This window comes from Manduca sexta, chromosome 16 (assembly GCF_014839805.1).
Source record: "Manduca sexta isolate Smith_Timp_Sample1 chromosome 16, JHU_Msex_v1.0, whole genome shotgun sequence".
Classification (NCBI taxonomy): domain Eukaryota; kingdom Metazoa; phylum Arthropoda; class Insecta; order Lepidoptera; family Sphingidae; genus Manduca; species Manduca sexta.
The window spans coordinates 8,571,694-8,599,112 of record NC_051130.1 but is presented as its reverse complement, the minus strand read 5'-3'; the positions used below and the strand labels follow the sequence as shown (position 1 = coordinate 8,599,112).

The 27,419-nt window shown below is 34.0% G+C and overlaps 1 protein-coding gene across 3 annotated transcripts in view; it reads right to left on the bottom strand.

Annotated features, from left to right (window-relative positions):
• Positions 1 to 27,419, bottom strand: part of LOC115444226 (protein dead ringer) — a 128,807-nt gene that overhangs the window by 62,111 nt on the left and 39,277 nt on the right. For all 3 annotated transcript variants that reach the window (XM_030169915.2, XM_030169916.2, XM_030169917.2), the window contains 2 exons: positions 25,057 to 25,254; positions 24,362 to 24,634 (listed from right to left, as the gene is read on the bottom strand). In XM_030169915.2, coding sequence (XP_030025775.1) covers positions 24,362 to 24,634; positions 25,057 to 25,254 — 471 coding nt within the window. The remainder of the gene's footprint in view (positions 1 to 24,361; positions 24,635 to 25,056; positions 25,255 to 27,419) is intronic.

The window sequence follows — 27,419 nt, the reverse complement described above, 5'->3', positions numbered from 1 at the left end:
CCCAAGAGCCGACTCCTGCGAGGGTTGCGGTTGCATACACTTGCGCACCCACAACCTTTGATATTAACCCGTGAGGTAGCTGAATGTTTGCCGGCAAACATTGACAGCTACGCGTGTGACGGAAAAATAACCTTATTATGTAGTATATATGTAGTATATAAGGTTATAATCCCGTGACACACGCAAATGTCATGTAGCTGTCTTGGCTCGCCGGCGATTCACGAGAGACCAAGAGTTAAGGACAGAGTTAAATGACGGGATTTTAGTCGGTAGAACGGTTTATACCAGCGAGTCCGGCAGAAATCCGTTAGGAAATTTCCTCGTGTTAAAAAACACAAAAACCTCATCAAATAGTCAATTTATATGTGAATACATAAAACATCTATAATAAAATGAATTACACGTTCTAGTAAGTTCTACAAAAATCGTCATAATTTCGGAGAATTAGGGAAATTGACAGTCAAAAATCCCGATGACGTCATCGCATCCCTCGCGCTCAGGAAGCGTCGAAACTAACGGGTCGCTTTTTTCGAAATTTTTTCAACAATTGGTAACAGGGAATTCATAAATGATATATTTGTTAGTTATTTCGTACAGTATAATATAGTTTTACAAAATTGCTAACAAATATAATAATGTTATATGGACAATTATAATAACCGTTTATTATTACATATTTCATGAAACTGATGTAAATTAAATAAAAATAAGTCGGAAAATATTTCGTTAATATTCATTTATTTTAAGCTGTACGAGATTAAATATTAAAAATTATTTAATCTCGTACAGCTAAATTAGTGCAGCAGGTACCTATAAAATACACAGAATAATAACAATACAATCCAAGTTAATAACTTCAATATGCTATCGGACCTCATTATGTGAAAGATAATAATATCCATCTGTAATAAAAATTACAATGGTAAGGCTCAGTAATGTTCGCAAAAAATCTTTCAAATAACGATTAAAAATTATTTTCGACCGTACAAACAATAGCCCGCCGAAGAATCTTTATTATCGCAAAGGAAGTGAACAGATACTGGACATTATTGGACACGTTTCTAGGAAATTGGCTGTGAAATGTTGAAACAATTGTTCGAAGCGAAACGGGAACTATGGTTTTTATTCAGCATGTGCGCCGTGTGAAAGGAATTAACGTCTATGATTTAAAATACTTTGGAAATATTTCTTTGTTAAACATTTCTAAACATACGAGCTATCAATGTCAGTTTTGTAGGAAATTATTAGCGTAATTATTGCGGTGATGGCGGATTTAAATGTTTGTTATAATCTAAATATAGATTATTGAAAACCTATTTCACCTACAACATAATAGCATTTTAAAATTACGTTCAATAATTTAATGAAAACTAGAATTTCTCATATTAAGTTCCTACTATTATCTTTAAAATAAATTAAGGAGTAAGATGACGGAAGAAAACCCTTATGGGGAATATAAGTTATACTTTTTGAAGCAGCGCACTATTTTTATTAAGTGCTGGCTGGTTTAAAATTGTATTCAAATATTCAAAATAATTCGTAAAAAGAATCGGAAAATTATTATTGTTTTTACATTGATATTTTTATTCCTATTATTTTCTGCAACCGTACCTATAAAAAACGTTTTATTTAATGTGGGAAATATCTTTCCAAACCGTTTTTCTAACAAGGCCCACCAACCATGTCTTTGATTTTTTTGTATCGTAGTGAACAAATATACTACGATTTTTTGTTAGTTTTTTCTAATTAAATTTTGTCATATGTAGCAGCATATTGCAATTAAATTATTCTTTATATTTTTCATGAGACGACTTTATGAAAATGTGAATATTTGGTGGGCCTTCAAGGGTTCCGTTAAGTTAATATTTTATTAGCTTTTACTTATATCCCTTCCCATAGTTTTATATATATAATATTAGTTCTAGTTAATAATTTGCTGTAAAATGGTAGTTAAAAAATAATTATTAGAATACCTTACAAATAAACTTATTATCTATATATACTATTTCGCCAAAACATTTCAAACATGTTGCCAAAGTGAATCATATTTATGATGTCTCAACTTAAAAGGTATTTTGTCTTCTATCTGTAAACATAAGGACTTCTGTAATTAACATTCTTATAACTGATACAGGTAATACAAAATGAACGCGACTATATTAGTGAGAGAGAGACAAAGCATCTCTATCAGTGAGTAATTCTTTTATCGATGCACCAATCGGGAAAGGTGTAATTAGGGTTGTCGAGAACAATAACTAACTGGTTAACGGCCATGTTTACTTTGAATCAATGACTATTGGGCACGATTATTTTGCATTCATATTTTTTTTCGTTTTGTTCTTATTTTAAATATAGAAAAGATTATTTTTTTATTATTGCAACTTTTACTAAATACGAAGCAAATATAATAATATATTTTATCTTGATTTATTACGACAGAAATTTCAAGGAATCAAACATCACAAAAAAATCTAGTTGAAACTTGTTCTGATAATAGGGTTGGCATGACCTCTCTTGTATACCGTGTGGCATTGTTTGCCTCAATTTTGCACCCAGTAAAAAAAAATTTGCAATCAACACATCAATTTATATGATCCAGCAAGACGATTTAATAACCAAAACAAAAACACATTTTTCTAAAACTAATTTGAATATAGCGTTGTGGGTTACACATTTATTATTTACTAGCTATTGCCCGCGGGTTCGCCCGTGTGAAGGAGTTTTCCGGGATAGAAAGTAGCCTACATATAACCTTCGTAGGGTATTAAACTATCTCCATACCAAAATTTATAAAATCCGTTTAGTACATTTTGAGAAAATCGATAACAGACAGAAAACGGGAACAATATAAAACAAGTTTTATATTATGTATAGAAGGTATTAACATGAAACATACATTTGATTTAATACAAATTGTGTAATTGTTGTTCCAATTTAAATAAATAAAAACACATAATTTGACAATGAATGCTTCCTACACTTTAGCACCCAAAACATAATGAAAATGATCAACAATTACGAGATGTAACCAACACTCGTGTTTTCGCACGGGGCGAAGATTTATCGTAGTGCGATTTTAATTAACTCGATAGTCAACTCTCCCCTCAGTGAAAAGTTTAATTACGCACATGATAGCTCAATGTTAGGGTCAGGGATAATATATTGTGAACTGGAGCTAATTACATTTCAAACAGGCCGCCTTTCACACAGCCGCCATGTTGAATGTCTTAATTTTATTGCTTGCGATTGTCGTTTCAATTTCTATAGAAAACTGTTTTAGAAATAGATAAGTAAACAGAATTTGTTTAAAGTTAATTGCTTTAGACATAGGACAGATTTTTTTTTTACCGATATGTTTCCGTTGTTATGTAATTGAAGTTGCAATTTTAAAATTGCTGAAGCAACATTCAGTTTCATATTATAGCAGTATTGAAAAAAAATAATTGTCCGTAAAATGTTTCCTAAAACTTCTGAAATGAAATAAATTAATACTAACGGTTTAAATTTAAAATCAATAAAAATATAACTGAAATATAATGAGAAGCTTTTTATTAAGGGTATAATTTACAAGTCTCAATTATGTTTAATTTGACTTAAACGGTACATTTCTTGGGCGGCAATATTTTGTTATAATTCAGTCCTTTGTCTAGCAGGAGTAATAAAAGAGTAAAAGTAAGAGTAAATAAGCGACGATAGCCTAGTTGGGTGTGGAACGGACTGCCGAGACGAATGTCCGCAGGTTCAAATCCCAAGGGCACACACCTCTGACTTTTCTAAAAAATCATGTGTGTATTCTTTGTGAATTTATTGTTTGCTTAAACGGTGAAGGAAAACATCGTGAGGAAACCTGCACATCTGAGAAGTTCTCTATAGGAATTTCGAAGGTGTGTGAAGTCTACCAATCCGCACTAGGCCAGCGTGGTGGACTAAGGCCTAATCCCTCTCAGTAGTAGAGTAGGCCCGTGCTCAGCAGTGGGCAAGTATATAATACAGGGCTGATATTATTATTATTATATATAAGAGTAAAATTGTTTGTTCATTTGTTATACAGATAGGCAGATCACATTTTGTAATCATAGATTAGCAAACAACAAATCTTATTATATAGCTTAGCATGAAGGTTTATAAGAATAGCTAGCTATAAGACAAAAGATTTAAACTTTAATAATTTCGTTAAGAATACATAATAATACTGGTAATATAATGATTTTTTTATTTTTAGGCAAATGATTACGATAATAATACTTGTTAAAATATAAATATAAGTTACCACGATAAAACTATTGAAATTTATTTAAGTAACCATTTTAACAAAATTAACCAAAAAAATCTTTAATAATGAAGATGATAAGCAAAACCGCACATTGGAATATTCGTAAAAAAAACAAATGGAATTTTATAACAAATCAAAAGAACACCTAAAATCAAAACAAACGTTGGCACAACAAAGACATTTTCATTGAAAGCTTTTGAAGAGATGCCTGGATAGTTCTATATAAATGCTCATATAATGTTAAACACCGTATGATTAAAGAGGGTGCTCATTGCAGACAAAACAAATGTAATCGTGATTTACTACTGTTGAAACTATAAAACTAATGTTACATTGTACATTGCTTTTATCATAAAAATGAGATTCATGACGTTTTTCTACCTATATATAGATTTTCCTTGAAAAAAAAACATACAATACATTGTATGTTTATCTCTGCCAACTATACTATGATATCAATTTAAATAGATTTTCATATATATAGTATAATATGATGTAATTCATATCAGTGGTGAAAGGTCCACATAATCCAATTCTTGTCAGCTTTTCTTTCGTAATTTATGTAAAATCTAATTATTATTAAAACGATTTCCAGACCGCATTTATTTATTTATACATATATTATAACACCATAACAGTTAGAATACTAATGCGATGTTATACAGATAAAGAAGGTAATAATTAATCTTAACAATTGGTTTCAATACATCTATGATCCATTTCTGTGAAGTCCCGCAGGTTGCATATAAATATATTCAAGCTCTGGGATATAATATTGCGCAAACGTATGCATTATTAGTAACTAAGTTGTGTTGTCCCTTTCGGATATTTTCACCCTTCGCGACTGTGATATACCTCTTCGTTAAATTAAAATAAGATATTAAATAAAATGACCTCTTAAACGTAAACTCTATTTACTGCCCTTGCGTGCGTCAGCGACATATACAATCCAATAAATGTATCCAAAACCTATGTTATTCAGAGATTGCTTTCCATTACTAATATCGATTAATTCTACAATCGATTTAGTAATTACAGCACATATCACCCACAAATAAAAGTGCTATCTACTAGGTTATTTCTATCTGCCCGTATAGTGACCACCTTACACAAGATTTTAAAACCCACTATAGTAAATAAGCCAGTGTGAGTATGCCGCGTTCCAGGATCAGACTGAGCATATCCGGATCCAACAGGCCGGCATAATTGTGCGTGCGTGTCAACACTAGCTGGACACTATTTCGCTTACCATCAGGTGCAGTAGGCTCACTTTGACGAGCCCATTTAAAATAATTAATAACTTAACTTATTATTATGATATTAAAGAAGACAAAGCAGATACTATCATCCTTGGTTCTCAGGCACGCGACTTGTTACTCTTATCCTTTAGTTATATGAAAAAACTAGCTTTTGCTCGGGTGCTTTCTTGGTTTACGGTGCCGCTACATATTTTCTCTCTACTTTTTCTCCATTTTGCTGCATTTTTCATTGATGCTCCACTTATATTTGCCATAGCGTGATGTCATACAGCCTATAAAGTTCCTCGATAAATAGGCTATTCAACAGTAAAATAATTTTTCCATTCGAACCAGTAGTTCCAACAAACAAACTCTTCCGCTGTATATAATAGTGTAGGTATAGATATATTAGACATAGGAAAGTAGACTTGTGTCTACTGACTAGTGTGTATTGATTCAAACAATGACTATTAAAGTACTTAATGAAAGTAAAGTGTAAAAAACCTATAAACAGACAGTAAACGAATAATGGACTTGGTTAATAAGTCCACGCCTTGCAACTAGGTAACAAGGCATTTGCAATCGTAATGAGTGCATTCTTCGACAACATTCTTTCTTCTTTTTTCTTCTTTCATTCTTCACCTACGTAATCTTATAAGAAAAATATAAATCGATTCCGATTAGACAACTTGGCAACCAAACTTAAATCGTTTTTAATGGAATCAACTTAGCGTATGGTACTATTAATACAGTGTTACTTTGGCAGCCAAGCAGAAATTAGCAAAATTTATAGCTACTTCAAATCAAATTTTGCAGCCTTTTAAAAATATATACTTCACACATTATTTTATTATGCCTTGAATAATCCCGTTCAAACGCACCAAATTTGCAACACAAACGAAATGCAACACCAAATGTTTGAACGCAATAAAAAATATCTAAAATTGTAATGTTTACTTCTTGGAACATCAAGAATCACACGATATATCTTGAGGTTGATGTGTGGAGAGACGCGTTCCGTTCTCGGTAAGTGATAAATTATTGAAATTGATAAAACAATGGATAACGATACAAAGTGTTTCACAGTTGGGGAGGTCGTAAAGAGGATATGTTGCAGGCCGATCGCGGCCGCTTTGTGATCGCCGCTGTCTAAACAAATCAAGCGCACTCGTGTAGTGACGTGTGAGGCGTACAGCGCTTCAAGCGACACACAGGCAATGCTTCAAGCATGCTTTTGAAGCAAATCGGCAAATAAGCAAGCTGTGCGTGTGACAAGTTGCTTGATGGTAAAGGCCATTGGATAAAATTTGATGATGCTACAAAAGAAAGTCATTTGATTCATGGACGATGATTTTAGCCTTCAATTTGGCCTTATCTAACCACCGTACTACTCTCCATATACTACTTATACTGGACAAATTAGTTGGTGGTAGGATATATTTTATATTCACCCGGATAGCAACCACCGTACACAAGGTGTTAAAACCCGCCATAGTGGCCCATGTAAGTGTGTTGCTTTCCGGGATCAGCCTGCGTATATCCAGTTCCAACAGGCCGACATAATTGTTTCGACTGCCGAGGGGTAATCATCTCTCGTCAGTCAACATTCTACTAGATCCTATTCCTGTTACCATCATGAGCAGTAGGGTCAAAAGAAGCTCCAGCGCTGCTTGATCATGAAAGCTTATAATTAACTCTTAGTTTAATGCACCTATTAATTAATTACGAAATATAGAATTATAATGTATAGGAAAAATCGAAAGTAAAAACAAAAGACAATCTAATCTAACTCTTACGTATTTTGAATTTTACACATAGACAATTAAGTTTCAAATCGTTTTACTATATAAAGTTTACATAGACGTATGATAAACAATAAAGGCCCATATAAACGTATAGCCAAAGGTGGTTTACCTTGTTAGTTCTGTACACATAGTATTGCTCGCTGCGATATATTGACATATTTGCGATATCAAAACGCATATTCAAAATATGTTTTGTTTCGTAAACAAATATTTGTATTAGTCACGTATTTTTCTACGCAAACGTATTTGCAAACAGTGTAATGATTTGTGTCGTATATGGGTTTTTCTTTGACGTAGGTAATGTACCACGGACGCCATTTTTGGTTTTTATTTAACGACACAATCACTAATGTTTTATAAGCATTAAAGGCTGTTAAATGGTTGAAACAATTTTACTTTTAGGAAAATAATATAAGTCTTGTATCATGATTCGAAATAGCTACTGAGACTGTTATGTGTTTTATATTATATTAATCGTGCTGGGGGCTAAATTTTCCTGAGATAAAATGGAGCCAATATTTTAAATTAAACTTTTAGCAAGACTTCGGCGAAAACTGCATTCAATTACATAATGCATGTACAAAAATACAGAAGGACAAACATTTTAAAAATGTTGTTTTGGTTTCTATAATTGCTCTAATAAAAACTCCCAATATTAATTTCTTCAATACAGTACAGACATCACTCTGTTACAATTGTATTAAACAGCAAAGATGCGTTCTTATTTCGGATTAGCATTTCTAATAACATATATTAATTTTGAATTCCAATAACACTAAAAGCGATAATTTTAATCTCATTAGAATCTAAATTCCTCACAATACAATTTTAAGTTAACATTATTATTTTATCTGTGCAAAAATGCTCAATAAGGCATGTTATTAAAGATACTTATTGGCTACCTGAAGTCAATCTTACTCTTTGAAATCCTTTAATCTATTTACTACTAACTCATTAAGTAATTTCTCCGAAAGCGGGTGATTAAGCACGATCAAAGGAATCCATGTTTTGACATATTCATTGTTTAGTTGTACGTTCTACGTATTCCCTAAGGATCGGCGGGAAGTGTTTGTTTGAAGACAAGTGAAGTCTCTCTACTTGCTGCCGTATTAGTGCTTGAGAGTATGGGATTTATTTGTTCATTTAACAATGAGTTCAGAATGTTTGTACTTGTGTAGATCTTATTCGAAAGTTCTATACTCTATGTATTATAATTTTAGGCAAATAGAAATAAAGATAGAAGAACTGCAATCTAGATAACATTCAAAAATACAATTTTGTTTTTGTTACTCGCCACATAAATGTATAAGCGACTAAATAGAAAAATGACACTCTAATAAATGCTCAAAATAAATAGTAATAATATTAGTACCATCTAACTATTAACTGGCAAATAAAATTTACTTGAAACTTGTGAAACTGGTCCTAAAATTTTGTAAAAAATAAGCTTTTCATTTACATTTGTTTTGCATAACGAATTCTTAGGTTTACGGGAATGTTAGACATTAAAATAAAACTATTTTGCGCATTTTATTGCGGTGTTTGTATTATTATTTTAGTGAGAAAACCGCGACTAAATCAGCAAAATTGTTTTATTTTAATACATTTGTTTTATGTCAATTAATACATGGAAATAAAATCAATTCACACGAATTACGAAAGGTCGATATTCAACACCGTTAAGGCAGGTCGATTGTTTTATCGTTGCATAGGCGAAGGTGAATCGAATCGACGGCTATAAAGTCGCACGTCGCATCGGCCGACAAAGCGGTGCGGGCGCAACCGTACCCGGCCTAATAAACAATTACGTGTATAAACAGTAAAATTGTTGCTCGACATTTATCGACCGAATCCATCGCGATAAAGCGCAAACGTTAATTTGAATACTACAGATTGCATGTGCGGTTTTGATTTCGTATAAATGCCGCTAGATGGCGTAATGAATTGATAATCTTGAACCATAGGAAAGAATAAATAATAGATTGGTAGAAATCAAACAATTTACTAATTCAGGGATGAGAAACCTTTATGGGTTGAAGTGCCCTTATTTATGGAAAAAAATCTACGTTTGATGGACCACCTCAGAGCTTACCTATTTACTGCCATGCGTGCCATTAGTTCGCTATCCTTGTTTTAGTCTAAGCTTGAACTTTTATGTTCGTAAAACAATTTTTTTTGTTAATATGCCCTATATACCAATAAAGATACTAGATATTAAATTTTAAGCAACACAAATATAATGCAAAAACACAGTCCTGTCGAACAACAAACAAAAATATCCGACACGTCTAAAACGCAGTAATAAACATAACATAAAAATAAAAGACTAAAGGGGAAAAAACTACATAATCGCATAAGATGTTCAGTCGAAACCGAATATTCTTCAGCGACCGCGGCGCGCCGTGAGCAAAAAATTATTATGTTGTAAATTTAAAATAAAAACAGGAAATGATAACCCGCGGGTCGGCTGCGCCAGCGCCACCCCCGCCTTCGGCACCAACACATGCAAATAACATCAGTTCGGCGGTAAACAGACAACAGTCTACGTATACCATTACACAAACGCACACATACTCATAATGAAGGGAGAATGTTGAAATTAATTGAAATTAAACTAATTTTTCGGATTCTATCGCGGTTTTTTGTTTTTTATTTTTCTCCCGACGTTTCGAAGACTTTGCAGCCTTCATGGTCACGGGGGGACTGAGGTGTTGTTCATCCGCAAAGTCAAAGTTACAATTCTGCCTAAATTTTACAATTATACAACTTTTTAAATTTTTAGCTGTTGGTGGTCCGATCTACGCAGAATGAGCTCACAGTGTCTTGAAGTCTGGCAGCCGGTCTTTTGGGTTCCGATTTAATTAAATGTAGAACTGGATCCCAGGCTTGTGCAAGCTTCCAACCATCTTCCCTATTGAAATTAGGGTGTTTTTAATTTCAATAGCCTCGCGAATCATCCTGGGCAGGAATCGGTGTTCTTTGGCGAGGATTTGTGGCTTGTCTAGTCGCAGATAATGATTGGCGCCTCCTTCAGAGTGTTCAGCGACTGCAGACTTCGTCGAGCGTCGGTGTTTCACGTCAGCTATATGTTCTTTGTCTGTCTGCAGTCTCTAAGTCTGCAGTCGCTGAACACTCTGAAGGAGGCGCCAATCATTATCTGCGACTAGACAAGCCACAAATCCTCGCCAAAGAACACCGATTCCTGCCCAGGATGATTCGCGAGGCTATTGAAATTAAAAACATCCTAATTTCAATAGGGAAGATGGTTGAAGCTTGCACAAGCCTGGGATCCAGTTCTACATTTAATTAAATCGGAACCCAAAAGACCGGCTGCCAGACTTCAAGACACTGTGAGCTCATTCTGCGTAGATCGGACCACCAACAGCTAAAAATTTAAAAAGTTGTATAATTGTAAAATGTAGGTAGATATTGTAACTTTGACTTTGCGGATGAACAACACCTCAGTCCCCCCGTGACCATGAAGGCTGCAAAGTCTTCGAAACGTCGGGAGAAAAATAAAAAACAAAAAACCGCGATAGAATCCGAAAAATTAGTTTAATTTCAATGTCTAACATTCGCGTAAATATTGAAATTAATTAATGATCTTTAGGTATGTTTTTAATTTTTGAGCCTAATATAGTGCTTCTTAAGAAGATGTCTAATGTTAGAAGTTGAAAAGAAAAGCATTAGGTGCCTACGCATTTTAAATAATTGCTTTTAATAAGCACAGAATGGCTTTCTTGAATAGTAAGCATAAAGGTATTTTTGGGTTAATACAAACTCTACATTATTGTATTATTCTTTCTCTGTTAAATAAATTATCTTAAATGTCTTTGACTGATTAAATTCATTTAATTTTTTTAAGCTAGATCTATGAATATACGCCTAAAATAGGATAAAGCAAATAAATTGGCTTAGCTATTAATGTAAAATGTTATGAACTCTTGACCCTACCCCAAATAGAGACACTCGAAAATCGACCTAAAACTTATTACTATTAACTTAAAACGTTATCTAAGACTCAAAACATAAAATATTAATTTCAACCCCATAATTTATCACTGAAAGCCGGTGTTTCTGTGCGCGATAACTGTAAATCGTTTATTTCAAGGGGATTGTAATCATCGGAGTCAAGGATTCGGGACCTTTTTTGTGTACTCGTATGGATTTATTTATTTTTTGCTCGGGGTGGCAATCTGGAAATTTTAGAATAATCTCCACTGAAGAGGGCTGGCAACACATGTGCGCCGGCGCGGTGATAAACATTTTATAGGAATGTTTGGAGCAAAAACTGCTTACCAAATGTTGCTATCGATTTAGGGAGGTTTACGCGAAGGAAGTTGTTATATAAATAATAAATCTGGAATTTACTGGAACGGAACGGAGACACGTGATATATGACTTTTAGGAACATAATTAAAATAACATATTGGCGTTGCGTCACAAAAGTGAATATTATGTAACATAAATGATCACATTATAAGCCCTTAAGCACTATCTAGTAATTTATTGACGAAGATTTGTAATTAGCATAGGATATTGTTTGTGGACTTATGTTATTTGTCTGTAAATCTTCATGAAATAAATAAGTAAAATTAACTACCTGAATCGAAATTTTGTCAAATCGCTTAGTTAAATTGACTATGTTTTGTACTTCAACGAACTTAGTTTTGTTCTAAATGCTAGGTTTACAACATCAATTAAATTTTATATAGAGATTAAAAGATGGTCGCCGGAACCTTACAGAACCCTTACTGAACTACGTTACTATGATAGAGCTACTACTACCCATAATGACATGGTCTATTTCAATACAAAAAAAATATAACCCGCCATATTTAAGGCAAATACATTAAAGATCTTAAAATACGCAACAAAACATCTTATTCTGACCGATTTCTCGAAATTCTTTGACCAAACTCAGCACCAAATACATCATTACACCTCCATACACGCTCAAGTATCACAAACAAGCATAACGTATCGCGATATAAACAGGCACGTCCTTGATACTACATTGAGGGTGCTATTTATAACCGATGCTCCCTGTGTCCCGTGCGAGGCTATTTTCAGGCCACCCTCCGAGCGTGGCTCCACTACGATTAGGGTGTTTTTGTTTGTTCGCGTGTTTGATCCGATTTGCTGTTTGATTATCAGTTTTTATTATACGATCTCGATATCAGTCTTCAATCCGATTGCGATAATGAACCAATCATAATAACTCGTTTGAAAGCGTGTCAAAAAACTTTGCTCCTATTGGTCCATTTTAGAGATAGTTTATTGAAAATGGCGGTATATCGGGGTTGATAATAATGATTAATATTCATTACTAGGTTTGGATCGCGACTTTATCTGAATGCCTTTACCTGAAATTCAAAGCATTGTTACTTTTCCAGACCAAGCGATATCCTATAGATTCGATCTTCCGACGTTGCGTAGAGTGGCGCATAGCGTTGTTCACATATGAGAAATGTCCAGGAATTATTTGGATTAAAACCAGCCGCCGAATTCAACTTCTAAACACTGTGTCGCCCTCTATCAGACTCATTTTCATAGTTCGTTATAATTTTGGTATAATCAGGTTTAGAATGAAAGAACGTTGCATAGACAAGCATATTCCTAAACTGTCAGTTGTCACCTACCATCAGATAACAAGCATCAAATGCAATTTCGATAAAATATATAATATTAGACCCATAAAAATTTACCGTAACTTTTCCTACTTTCAACTTTGACATTGGCAAAATCATCGTCTGCCAACGATGGAGCCACAATCTAAAAATTGAATTGAATTGAAAATTTTATATCTAAACTGTCAAAAAATAACCAAAGCCAACCCTTTATTATTACGCGTAACATAGTGCAATCAATGTAAACGGAGCGTATAAATAGAGTTGCATACATCGTGGGCCTGTGACAGACGGACGGGCCACCCGACACGGTAATGTACCCTGACTCGATACATATGGACCACATATCGAATTTATATTAACGTTTTAATTGATTTTCATCTAAGGGAGATATTTGTGAAATTATGACGTGCGCGTTTTTGTTAACATATCGCCTGATAATTATGTTTTGCATTATTTAATAGCTTACGAAGGTAGAGGAAATGCTCCCTATCATGATGGGAACCGTCTACTCACGGATATCAGCAATTCCATGGAAACAACCAAGCCGCTGCCTGCCACGACATACTTTGTTTATATCGCCACGGTTGTTTCAATATTTGTTTTTAGTGTATAGATTTACAACAAATTAATTTATGTTTAATTTTTTTCTTATTTTTACGCGAATATTAGACAATGACGTGAAACTATTTTTCGAATATTATTTATTTATTTATTTATTTATTTATTTATTTATTTATTTATTTATTTATTTATTTATTTATTATCGCGGTCTATATTTTATAATATTCTCCTGACGTTTCGAATACTTTGCAGTCTTCGTGGTCACGGCGGACTGAGGTTTTGAAAGTCAGAAAAGTCAATTACAATATCTAACTTAAATTTTACAATTATATATTTTATTTTTCTAACAATTCAACAGGAACAAGATGTCCAATATTAAAAATAGGCCTTCCCAAGACATTTCCGACCTGTTAAGTACCATCACTAAAAACATTCCATGAACTATAAAAACAAAATTAACAAACAAATTAGTTAAAAACATGTTTGGGTCGAATAATAAAATCTTAGTGTTGCGCTAAAAATCATGTAACACACAAAATATTCGAACGCACAGAAAGTTTTACAACACACACGTCAGCCGAATTGCACTGGGTGTGAATGAGTCCCGTATGTTTACGCGTGGGTACTTTAAACAATGCTATGTGAAAGAAACATGATCATGTTTTGATATGATCATTCTGTAAGTGACAAGACCTCAGCAATATGCGTCCTAATAACCTATAATTAATGTCACTTTAAAAGTTTTTTTATTGCCTTAGTAGGCAAAGGAGCAAGCGATCCGCCTGATAGTAAACAGCATCCGCAATCCATGGACTGAAGCAATGCCACAGACACAGCTAAGGCGTTGCCCACTGATATCTGAAGTAGACATTTAATGTATTGAATTATTTAATAGACCAAACTTAAGATGTTAATAAAGAGCTTGTTCTCAGATTAGTCGGCGTTGTTGAAAAAAAACTCAGCTATTAAAATCCGTCACATATTGTGACTTGAGATATCGTTTAAGTTGATGTTAATATGGGTTTATCAAGCAACAACTTAGGCAGCATCTTAAAATGTTGACCTTAAATTGACAGCGTCTCAGTTCATATCGCACTTCAGGGCGAAATTGTTGCATCTATTTATACGGCTCTTACTTCTTAATCAGATCTAATCAGACTTATATGTTAAAGACATAATTCCACAAATTAAGTATTAGTATTTATTTGATTCCCCCTATTTAGGGGCATAGTTGAAAGCGTAACTTGTACAAGTATATTATCGTTTTATATTCTAATTGTTGAGTAGCAATATAATCCGTGAAACAGGGACTATTGACGAAAGCACCAAATTTTCAAAATAATGTTACCGTTTATTTGCAAGGAATATGTTGTTGCTTTGTTTAATGCGTTTAATAAAAAGCAATAAAGTTGATACACCATGTGCGACACATTGCGCAGGAGACGGCGCTCCCGCTGACCACCACAATACTGTCCAAGTAAGTAGAGATAGCGGGCTTTATTGTTTCTTTATATAGAAATAATATTAGCATATATAAGTGCCTGGGTAGCAGCAGCTCTCCAGAATGTGAGGATCCAACATTTTATCATTTTCAGCCGCTAAGCCGATGCTTAGCATTAACAAACACGATTGTATTTTAGGTAAATGGAAATTGAATATAAAACGTAAGGTCTTAGGGGCGCAAACTTATTGTAATATCATGAAATGTTTTCTAATCATAATTGTGGTTAATCTTACTATTTACCAGCAACTTACAGTTTCCTATCAAATGAACATCTCGTTATACAAAAAAAGTTAAAATTGCCACGGCGTGCATGCAACTTGCGCCGGCGCACGGGCCCCCATGCACGCCCGCCAGAAATAGCCAGTCAGCTGGGGTTCATCACTGCGATATTACGAGATCGCGATGCGCGCCGATTTTTTAAATAGACACTAATGGGGTAGGTTTCATTGCCGAGAATATTTCTGGGTTGTGATATTTATGTTATTAATGGATTTTGGCCGTGACACTGGCGGAGGTGGTTAGCGTAGAAGGTAGACAAATTATATTTAACTATTTACGTCATGTATAAAGAAAGAAAAGAAAGAACTGGAACTCTCAGCGATTTTAGTCAATCGAATGAAATTTTTAGCAGTTAATATTTGAGGCTGCAGTAAATGCATTTATGAATTGTTTTAATCACCGAAAGGGTAGACAGAGGCGCAACTGGGGCATCCACTTTCCGCCATATGTATTCAATCCCATATAGGGGGCGAGCCTGTCGTCATATCGGGCATAAATTCCAGACTCCGGGCTGATACTGAGTAGAAAAATCCAATACAATTCGTCTTCGGGCAGAATCAGAGACCTGTGCACTGCAGTCCACACAACTACGCCACTGAGAGAGCCATTGTTTAAGTAATGACTTACGAATTGCTTTCTGGGTAATGTCTATAATAACTTTTACTTATCCTGTATTACTGGATATAATTACTGCTCAGTCAAATCATTTATCTTTTGAGGTCACAATAACAAGCAATGAACATACATTAACACCCACGCTTATCGTAATTAGTAATAAGTCGTCAAAAAACATTTTTCTATAACAAGTAAGTGTCATCAAGACGTATATTGTTTGTTATAGACAAAGACATTAAACAGTATAATTAGTTATATACCGTACATAAGGACCAAATTTGTGTCCTTAAAGTCCAATTGGCAATAAGTCGTTGTCTTATTCAAAATTTCACAACGTCCTTAGATATTAATACAAAAATAATACATTTACAAAAATTTTGCTTAAAACGCAATAAAAATGTGCAAATTTTGATATGGACAAATCATGAAGTATTTTACATTGGTGCAAAACACCAATGTAAAATATTTCACGGTTGATTGAGTAACCATCTCATGAGTGCAAATTTTTTGTATGACTACCTTCGCAATGTCCACTCTATATAATCTTAGAACCAAATAGGGTTATAAATAGATTTATTTGTAACTAGCTTCTGCTCTCAGCTCCGCACGCATTCCTAGGATCTTAGTAGCCTATAAAAGTACTCAAATATATAAAGATAATGTAGGTTCTACTAATGTAAGAACTATCAAAATCTGACTATTAGTTTCCAAATTTAGCAGGTTTGAATAAACACAAAACAATCTCTTTTTTTTCATTTAGAAGCTTTTTCAGTCAGTAATACATGCCTTAAATAAAAAAATACGTAATACAGATTTATATCGTCATTTTAGAAAACCATGAGGTACTGCCAAAATAAAAAAGGTATTCACATTCCAAAGTCATTTCTTGAATTTAAACAATTTTCGGATTTTATTTCAATATCTAACATTCGCGTAAACATCACTTATTATACGTATTTTTTCTCGAATAAAGCAACCATTTTATGATTATTATTGAAGAGATTTATTAAGGCACAAGTAAACCTTGATTATTCTTCAATAGAACAAACATTTCCGCAAAAAACAACAGATGAATGAAATCACAAGCCATTAAAAACACATGTAACAAACGAGAATATAAGAATCTTGTAAAAGCCGAACATTACCACACCTAATCCGTAATCTCCGAACAAGTTTATGTTTAAATGTTTTAAATGCACATGTCCTATTAGATTCGCCGTAAACCTTTTAAAGTGTTCCGTCGGCAGTAGGTTGGGCGTTCGAAAAAACTGTTTTTTTTACTGGCAACCCGCACGATTAGCCAAGTGAGCCATCGTGCTGGCATTCGAGTGTTTCGGATATTTATTCCGTCTAGACGCGTTATCTTTTGGATGCTTTCGATACGTTTATCGTCGGGGTGGAATGTTTTATACACTTGAAATTGGTAACTGAGCTTTTAAGGTTTTTTGTGCTGGTATTACTGTTTTAATGTTTTTTTACTGTGGATTTTTATGTTAATAAATCTACCTATGTCTACGTTTTACTCTATTAAAATATCTATTAAAATATCTTTAATACGATTTTAACAAATAAAAAGATTATTTTAAAACAAAACTGAAATTTAAAGACCTTGCTCGTCTCTTTGCTTACACAAATTATTCTGTTATTAACTAAATTGTAATTAAAAAAAATCTACTTTTTTTAACACTCTTAACTTAAACAAATTATTATATTACTAACTATATTATAATCTCAATATCTAAACGTTTTGTTTTATTAACAATAGATGTGTTGTACAAATGCCAATTACATTGTTTTGTTGATGCGCAATTCCACACGCGGTGAGCGTAATTATAATCAGAATTGTTATAGTTATTATGTATGAGAGGGAAGTACTGAATATGACTAACTATTATTGAATACTAAGTTTTACTCGCAGTTGAGCCCGCATAATGGCTTTTCCCTTAATAAAAAGTACTGTACAGTGTGTATTTCTCAAAATTTACGCAACGAAATAGTTTTCACGAAATGTTATTGTGTTTTTTCTGTCTCATTTTCATTACATTAATACATGAATAAAATATTATACGTTAAAACGAGTTTATTAAAACAACAGAAAAGACAGAATACCTAATTATAATATTTCGTCAAAACTATTTAATTACTTACATTTATTTTGTGAAATAATCGTGTACATTTCGGTTTAAAAGTAACCTAAAAATTAATCCAGAACATCAACTTTCTGTTTCCGAAATTTTACTCAAATCTATTTTCTGTGTTTACTTCTAGCAAATACCTTAACATTTTCTCTATATTTGGCTTTTATTATCTAAAGAGTATTAATGGTATTTTCAGATAGTTAGTATTTAAACACAGGAAACAAACTTATACCTATAGATTTTATTTAACGCACCGATTATTCCTACGATTTACACGTTTATTCATTTACCACGATGTACTTACTATACTGTTTACCTCGGATTTTAAATAAAACGTATATTAAATTAATAATTAATAAAAAGTTCAAATATATCTAAGTACGTACCAAACAAGTACTTAGTTATTAGAAACATGAAGGTAGGATATATCGCAAAAGTTAAAAAATTATCAGTAAAACGGCACTTAAGCCAATTAGTTTAAAGGCGATTACAATTTTAATGCCTTTCGGATTTATCAACGGTAGTTATGTTTTATGTTATTGTCGTACATGTGACGTCATGAGTTAACAAACAAATTAGTCGGACATTAAAGAAACGTTCGCCTCTTCCGATACTAATTAACGTTTCACTCATTATATACTGTTTTAGACTCGCTATTGTGAGCAGATGACGTTTTTCAATGTTTTATTATTCGTATAAAATTGTACAGTGTTTAATACCATCCAATAATTTTGACGAGAGTTTTTCAAAATATATTTAATGAAGATATTAGCTAGCTAGCTTACTTAACTATTTGTAACATTAGTATGTTTCAAAGAAGAAAAAGGAGTTACATTAAATATATTATAAATGTTGCACACTCACGCCAATGCCCCATAGAGGTAGGTAGAGACTATTGAGCGCCACATGCTACAATTTTGACGCATTACTTTTGCCTCTTGCACATTCGTACTTCTTATAGATTTTTGCCGGTACTCCTGTCCTGCCCTTGTCGGATATCTTTTTTTTTATTCCTGGCACGGCAAATGGTAATGGTAAATCTGATGGTGAGAACGAAGCCGTCCAGATAAAGTTGCAAGAGAGAGCTATCTCATACGATTCGACACCATCATGCCGGCCTAAATGCAATTATAAGATATCGATTTGATCACTACGTTCTCGTCGAGCCGCTCTTTCCAGCCGTACCATCTACATTGGCTCAAATATCCGTGACCCGTCTTACATCCTCTCCACAAGTCCAATCCATATCTACATACCTTTTTCTATATGTGTTACATCATACTTTAACTCCTGTTATAAACAACATACGTTATAATGTGAAGCAAAATAAATTCCCTGCCGATTAAAACCATTTTTAAACGCAAAAGAAATTTCTTTAATAATTTAGTTATCGGGGTTATCGACGTGCCACGGTGGAGCGATTTATTTTAAAGTAAATTACTAAGTCGATTTATCGTTGAATTATTCGCATGATAAATCGTATAAAATCAAACGTGTTGTACATAAACAAGCGCCCCCTGGCGGGTGTCTTGACTCTGTTTTGACAAATGTACGAGCGCCGTGCGCCCGCGCAGCGCTCGATAGCACAACGCTACGTGATTGAAATGAACCACTAAAACAACTGCTTTTTCATAAATAATATTGCGGATAAAGGTTAAAGTATTATTTTGATTTTGCGTGGCTTAATGCTGGTTTAAGGAAACTATTACATTACTGGCATAGCTATGGTAATAAAAATAGGCTAGACTTCCGATACTTTGTTGTACACCCAGTTACATTTCAGCATCCTATACACTATAAATTATAATTTCTGTAGAGCATATAAATTGTGATGGACTGTAATCCCACGGCATCGAGACTCAGAACCACTATTTGCGGATCATGCAAATATTAGTTAGCTGCAAGACTCATGGGGCACCTTCGGCTTCTTATTCGAATTATAGCTCCGATTACAAATGAATATTCACGCAATTATCAAATTAAATGTATAAAGCATTAATAAATGTTATAAACCATGAACTGTTGATTACTTATTACGAAATCTATGCGAGGACCTACACAACTAAATAATGTAGAAACAAAGAATTTAATACATCAAGGCATTACCAAAGAAAGACTTATGTGCGAAACATATACGTAGTAGGAAACAAAACAATTGAAGAATGAAAGAAAATTAAATAAAACGTCTAAATTAATACCATGTAACATAAAAACCCATGATAACAACGACGACCAATAAAATTAGCGAACAAAAAGCAATTTTACAATGGGAAATTTTATATTTTACATTATGATACGAATTGGAACAAAATATCAGCGCAAATATCATCGGAATGGAAATCATTTAGCAACCTTATTACAGTACTATAAAGGTGATATTCAAATAATTTATCATGGACTCTTAATATTTCCAAGTTAGACATCATAGAAGGCGTGATAATCGAGATATTAGTAGCGGCCATGTTTTATAAATATGGGTATATTAATTGTCATCATATTGTGAGTGGAAACATTGATAATACAGTTAATTTGCGGTATATACCAAGGCCAATTATAAAGTCTGTGTCAAGATATCACAATAATGTGCTATGTTACATGTTCTAACCAATTGTATTTAATAAACGGTACCAAAACTGGGCATAGTTCGTCTCGATATTACAGGTACTTTGTTTACATATTTTTCGTATTCAATATCCTTATATCTAGATGGCATTCCGTAGAGATTTCTAAAGATAGATTGAAGTGGTATAGACTTGCTTTATGGTGGTAACATACGGTAGCCAATTATGCGCACGTTGCATTGTTTTTTTAATTTTGTAGTGACGAGCGTATTTACCATATTTCCACACTCCTGAACTGCAAAAACTCTTTATCACCTTACCAATACCGGGGTTTTATCCGAGACTGTGTTCCTCGATGTAAATTGCATTACAGCAATTAGTTATAACATTAACAAGCATCTCAATATACCGATTAAAATTAAAATAGCACACGTGTAAGCGAGCGTGCAGAAAGGAAACAAGGGCTCCACGCGACTAATCAAACGCACCGCGATCTACGCCGTACAAATGGCGCAATTGTGGACACATTCGACACGCAGCGACAAAACAAACGTTTTAGAGACAATAGGGATAGACAATTTTATTTGGTGGATGATGGCTAGAACGGGTTCTAATCATTCACATAAAAGCGAATATATTTGCAATGCGATGTTAAATAAACGATTTCAAGTGATTCCTTCCTAACTGAAGTTCGGCTACAAAGGCCAATCTCAACGGAGACCAGCAGCAGAGATATTATAGTGCACAAGTGTGTGCGCATTACACGGGTGCACTCTCCGTTCCCTCACTGTCATAGTTCGGTGAGACGGCAATCCGACATGACCGAAGAGATATCAGGCGCAAAACTGACGACTTTACATGATTTCCGAGGCACGGGTATATCACCCCGCCAACTTCCTGACTTCAAGCTGCAACTGAGTAATCTATAAGATAGAAAATCATCAGTAGTTGTTTAAGCATCCACAATTACTTTGGCTTTGTGAATGTTTTAGGCGCATAAAATATTACTCGTTAAGTCTTACCTATTTTTCAAAACTAACGCAATAATTACCAATTAAAACTGTAACATAATCATTTTAAAAGTCTTTGTGGTTATTCCGTAATTGTAAAAAAAATCAAACATATAATTAAAAGAAATCCCTTCAAAAACTAAGCAGGCGACCTCAGTCAAACGAATTCTGATACGCATACATTGTATAAGAGTGTCAATAAAAATAAGAACGTACATTTTAATTGGTTGACAAACGTACAAAGTTTCTTTCATTGCCTGTTCAGGCTCTGTCCGTGGTCGTATTGAAAGGAAAATTACAATATGTAGGACCACAAAGGTCTAGTGACCTTACGCCTGGCATAAAGGGGTGCTAAATATAAAAATGAACTTGATGTTTTAGGTACAACAGACAACTTTTGTTCGAAACAAATTAATTGCAATTATGAAGTGTGGTTTGTATTCTTTGTTGAACAATTGGAAGTTATAATAAATAATTATTATTCAAGACAAAAGTCGAGGTAGTTTAAAAAAGTTGGTAATTAATTATTTTAATGCAATATTAATTCACAAATGCAAAATAGACATATGTAATTCAGTTTTAAAACATCGGACAACTTAACTCACCCACACAAAGCCAGCGTGGATTAAAAATTTTTCCCTCTGAGTGGTGAAATAGGCCCGTGACCCGCAGTAAAATATCATAAAATATAAAGCTGACATTATTAAATTATAATTTTACGAAATAACATCATAACTCGACTTTCAAACAACCGATTACTTACAACCAAAATTTATAGGTTATTCTTGCAAAATAGGCTATCATCACGACTGAGCTAACACAAGCAAACTCGATCAATGGACCCTTTGAACTAATCGTTAACCCAACAAACTCACGAGCACACGACATAAAAGCAATTAACGTGTCCAATTCTCAACCATACGGAATGTGAAGCCATTCATTGGATTATATTTCAGAATTTGTGTTATGAATTTGCCATAAATTCTGGCTACAAAGGATATTCATGAAGGACAAGTAGGTAATATCCAACGCAGATGGATAAGCTAGTCTAGAATCATTGTTCTAGTTTTACCACCTAATAAATGTATTATGCAAATTTACATGGATTTCCGAATGACTCCTCCTTTCTATAATTCAGATTTCTATCCTTTAAAAAATTAAATAAAATTTTATTTTCATAAATGTGGTTATATGAGAGACATTAAAACAATATAGTTAGGCTTATATTAACATGTTAGCGTATTGGTATAGTATTCAATAAATAGTGTAACACAGTGTGTCTTCTTTGAGGCTCTATATTTATAATAGTTTTTATAATGGATGGACATGCGCCCTCTCTTCTATTATATACTCCACGATTCCCCTAATTTTGTGAGTGATTCTGAGCAGAAGTTCTCTTTAAATATTAAATGATCAATCTATCTCTAGTTGGCATTTTAAAAAGCAAAAAAAACGTCATTTCAGTTTGATTAACTAATCCATATAGAGTTAAGCCATAATCTCCTATAACGCAATATTCTTTTCTTTTATAAGCCGATATCTCAGGCGTATATTATTGTCGCTTTATAATAATGGCTTCACAATATTCCACACTCGCGAACAATCGTTAACAACCACAACTGCCTTTGACAGCTGCAATCGTGTTTCCAACCCTAATTTCATACATATAATTTTCGTAAGACAATTTAGTCGACTTTGCGGGTTGTATAATGGCTGTTAATCCTCCAAGAACAATGCCAGCGTGATCATACGAAGCTATTTTCTCCGGTATTGATATATTTAACGGCTTGTTAGGTCGTGAGCGTGAGGTGGAAACTTTAAATAAACGAACTACAATGGATTTACTTGTAAGTGTTAACTGCCTAATTAATGCTTGTGATAAGTGTGAAAATAATGGAAGGATCAAAAAGTATGCAGAATTATGTGCATTACAAAAGATTTTTGTCCACGTCTTACTCGTATTGTGTATATTTTTGTATATGCATGAAAAATATTCAAAACATAACTTTATTTTGGAATTTTATATTATACTTTATAAAGACGTTTAGCCATTTTAAATATCGAATGCAGCCAATATTACAACAACAGCAAGATAAAAGAAAATATTTATGTAAAAAATTGCAGAGAACAGATAATTGCATTGAAAAATATACAGTAATATGTTGTTAAATTTTGTACCCCAGTAACAATCAAAGCAAAATAAACCGGTATCGAACGTATTAAATATTCAGTGTTAACCCTACATAATACTACCCAATGAAATGTGTTCTAAATCACTATATAATGGCAGCTCTAACCCGTTATCCCTTTGTTACATATTTCATTGGTTTGGCAAAGGGTTGTCAAAACATGTGAAGGGTCATTCCGACCCCATGCAATGTGGGATGAGGAATAATAATACGCTGTCAATCGTCCCGAGATTGGGCAACTTATGTGTATCTTTATTACTAATGTTTTTGCAGCTTATTTTTCTAAGGAAATAGATTATATCTATAAGAAAATAAATTATATTACAAATTCTCTTCCAAGCTAATATGTAAGTACCAAGTAGAAAATATAAAATATTTGAAATGTAAATAATTTAATTTGGCTCGCTCAATATGCTTATCGAATATCATTCATGAAATTTTGCCATTTATACTGCACTGCGCACTACGCCACAACTAAAACAATGTATTACGTATCAACTTTAACTATACTACTAATTCAAAATATCTACCATCTGAAACACAAAACGAACTTACCTGACGAACCTGCTTATACTGTTCTTCGAAGCTCCAGCCAGCGGCGCTGCCTTCCGATGAGGAAGACGAGGCAGAGCCCACTGGCTGCGCGGGCGGCGGCGGGGCAGGGGCCAGGAACGCAGGAGGCGCGTAGGGAAAGCCTCCTGGAGCCCCTGCCCCTGCCAGCGCGAACACACTGCTCGATGTGGACAGTGGGGCACCTTGAGCTAATGAAGCCAAGGATGATAAGTGAGGGTGCAGCGAAGACTTTAAAGATTCAAAGTCGTCTCGGACCTGTGGAAGATTTATGTTCTTTACGCTTTTGGAAAATATATCTATTTTACTGGTGAATTCTTAGAACTATTGAAGTATTTCATAAAAAATTTAAGTAAGTCACTTAAAATTCAAATAAATATTAGTGTATAAGCAACTTCATTTTACAACCTCTCTAAAATAATGCAAAATAAACTTATATTCTTTTTATAAAAATTATGTTTGCGACTACACATCACAAGGTTATGGTTTGTTTTAACGAAACCTTCCAACTTTATGAAGTTAACCCCCCTGGAAGATCCAATCCCTGACAAATCATGGTAGAAACACAATAATTTGTGAAAGTCGAGCCCAGGACTTCCAAGCATACAGCCCAAATCTGTTACCACTACACCAAGGAGAACATTCATCATAAAATAATAAAAATAATTAAATCAAATTACCTTGAGCTCTCTGTCAAGCGGTCGGGGCGAGTTCCTCTGGTGCTGCGTGATCTGGTTGATCTGGTGGTGCGTCATGGTGTGGGGGGGCTGCTGCAGGGCCTGGTGCTGGTGCGGCGGCTGCGGCGCGTCGCGACCCACGCCCTCGTCGGAGCTCTCACAGGACTGCTCACCCGAGGATTCGCCTTCGGACCGCGCTGACTGTTCACAAATAAGCAAATATAATATTAGATTTATTTAGGGTTTTTAAAAGTGATATATATTTAAGTATATTTATTGTTAGGAGGAAAACAGTTGTTCGGACAGATATAAGAGAACCGTTGTTTTTATTGCTTTAGTAGGCAAAAGAGCGAGCGGTCCGCCTGACAGTAAGCAGCATCCGTTACCCATGGACTAAAGCAATGCCAGAAGCACAGCCAAGCCGTTGCCTACCGGGCGCAAGAAAATTCTCAATAGGGTACGTTTGAAATAAATCTCTGGACAAAGAAATCTATGGACAAGAATGAGCTCCCCATCCGTTTGGTGTGTCAACTTGTTTATTCAAATGGATATTTAATATCGATTAATATTGGGTTATGTAAATATCTCTGTTAAAAAATTCTAAAAAGTAACTTAATATAAAGTAACTTAATTATTAAAATCGAGTAATTTATTTTTACAAAGTGATTTAAAAACATGTAATACTTTACCCCTGACAATAACGTCATAGTTTGAACAATTCGAATTTGATATAATAAAGAAAATATTTAAGGTCATTAAATTAGTTTGAATGCCCCTGTGTGCATCAACGCGGACAATAACTCGAACCGGCAATTACAGATAAATGTCGCGAGGCGTCACTACAAGCTATTCGTGTTTAAAAATGAAGGTAAAATATTTTCACATGCCGACGTGTTGTGTATTGTGTGATTGCCTACATGAAATTTTCGCATTGCCCCGTATTTTAACTTAAGATTTTACCAATTCGAAATCTAGCTACGCTCTTGTTACCCTCTAATCCTTTTCAAAAGTGTGAAAACAATTCAAAATATAAAGAGAGTTCATCAAAACTACGAACTAAAACAAATTGTCGACATGAAATTCTTCACTCATATTTCCGAAATATATTAAATATAAGACTTTTACACACACATACTCACAATCTCACGCCTTTTTATACCCAAGGGCTAAGCATAGGCGCAACTAATGTAACCACTATTCCGCCTTATGTATTCTGTCCCATGATGTCATACGGGGCGAGGCGAGGCTATGACCAAATCGGGCACTAATTCCACACTCCGGGCTGCTACTGAGTAAAAAAACCCGATATCACTGCCTGACCCGGAGATCGAACCCCACACCTCAGCACCGCAGTCGTACCGTAATACAACTCCGCCACCGAGGCAGTTTTACTAAAGATATCAGCAACAATATCCATTAAAATTAATCAAAAATAACAATTCGAACAATCGACTCCACACACCACACGCCGCCATCAAACGCTATAAATACATCAATACATTTAATCAATCAATAACATTGTATACGAATAATTAGTGCAGAATGTATTACTTCAAAATTAATCTAAATCTGTTTACCTAACGTTATGTAAACATAATTCGCCGTGTGGTTTTAGCCGGAGGTGTTTTGAAATTACATTTGTTGCATCCAAACAATGATAGCATATGGCGCTCTGTTTACGCTTAAGGGCTTAATTTATGATTGAAATTGGACTCATTAGCTTGTGAATTATATTTGTAGGTACTAGGTAACGCGCGCGGTCTTGTCCGATTTTTTCTCGGAATAAAAGTGCCAAGTATTCTGGGGTTAAAGTTTAACCCCCTTATTCATAGACGTTTTTTATTTAAGGACGGAGGAAAGCTGTAATAACAAGTCTGTTTCTCGGTGCTGACGGCATGGCAACCTTCGCAGTACGTAGACATAGGGCCGTTGTTATTGGTAAAAAAACTACTATGAATACGAGCGTTAATGTTTATAGAACGGGTGTAGCTAGGTTTTAGTATCGAAGGATTAAAAAAAAATACCTATAGTTGTCATTCTTTAAAAGTTTTATCAATTGTTAGTAAGAAAAACTTTATTTGACGTGGAATTAAACCCCTAAAATCTCTAAGTACGCCCATGATGTATAGATAATATTTTCCATGTGTGCGAAATATAAGAATGTGTTTTCTACTTTCAGCGTCTACTTGTGATACAAACATGCAAATATCTTCACAAACTATGTTATTTATTATATTTATTGATGGGTAAGTAGGTATATAGTTAGTTCTGAAGTTTATAAAAAATAAACCAAAATATTGAACGTATTAAAACTGTCCAAAATTATTATATTTTCTATAACGACTTCAAGTGTTGCATAAACATGA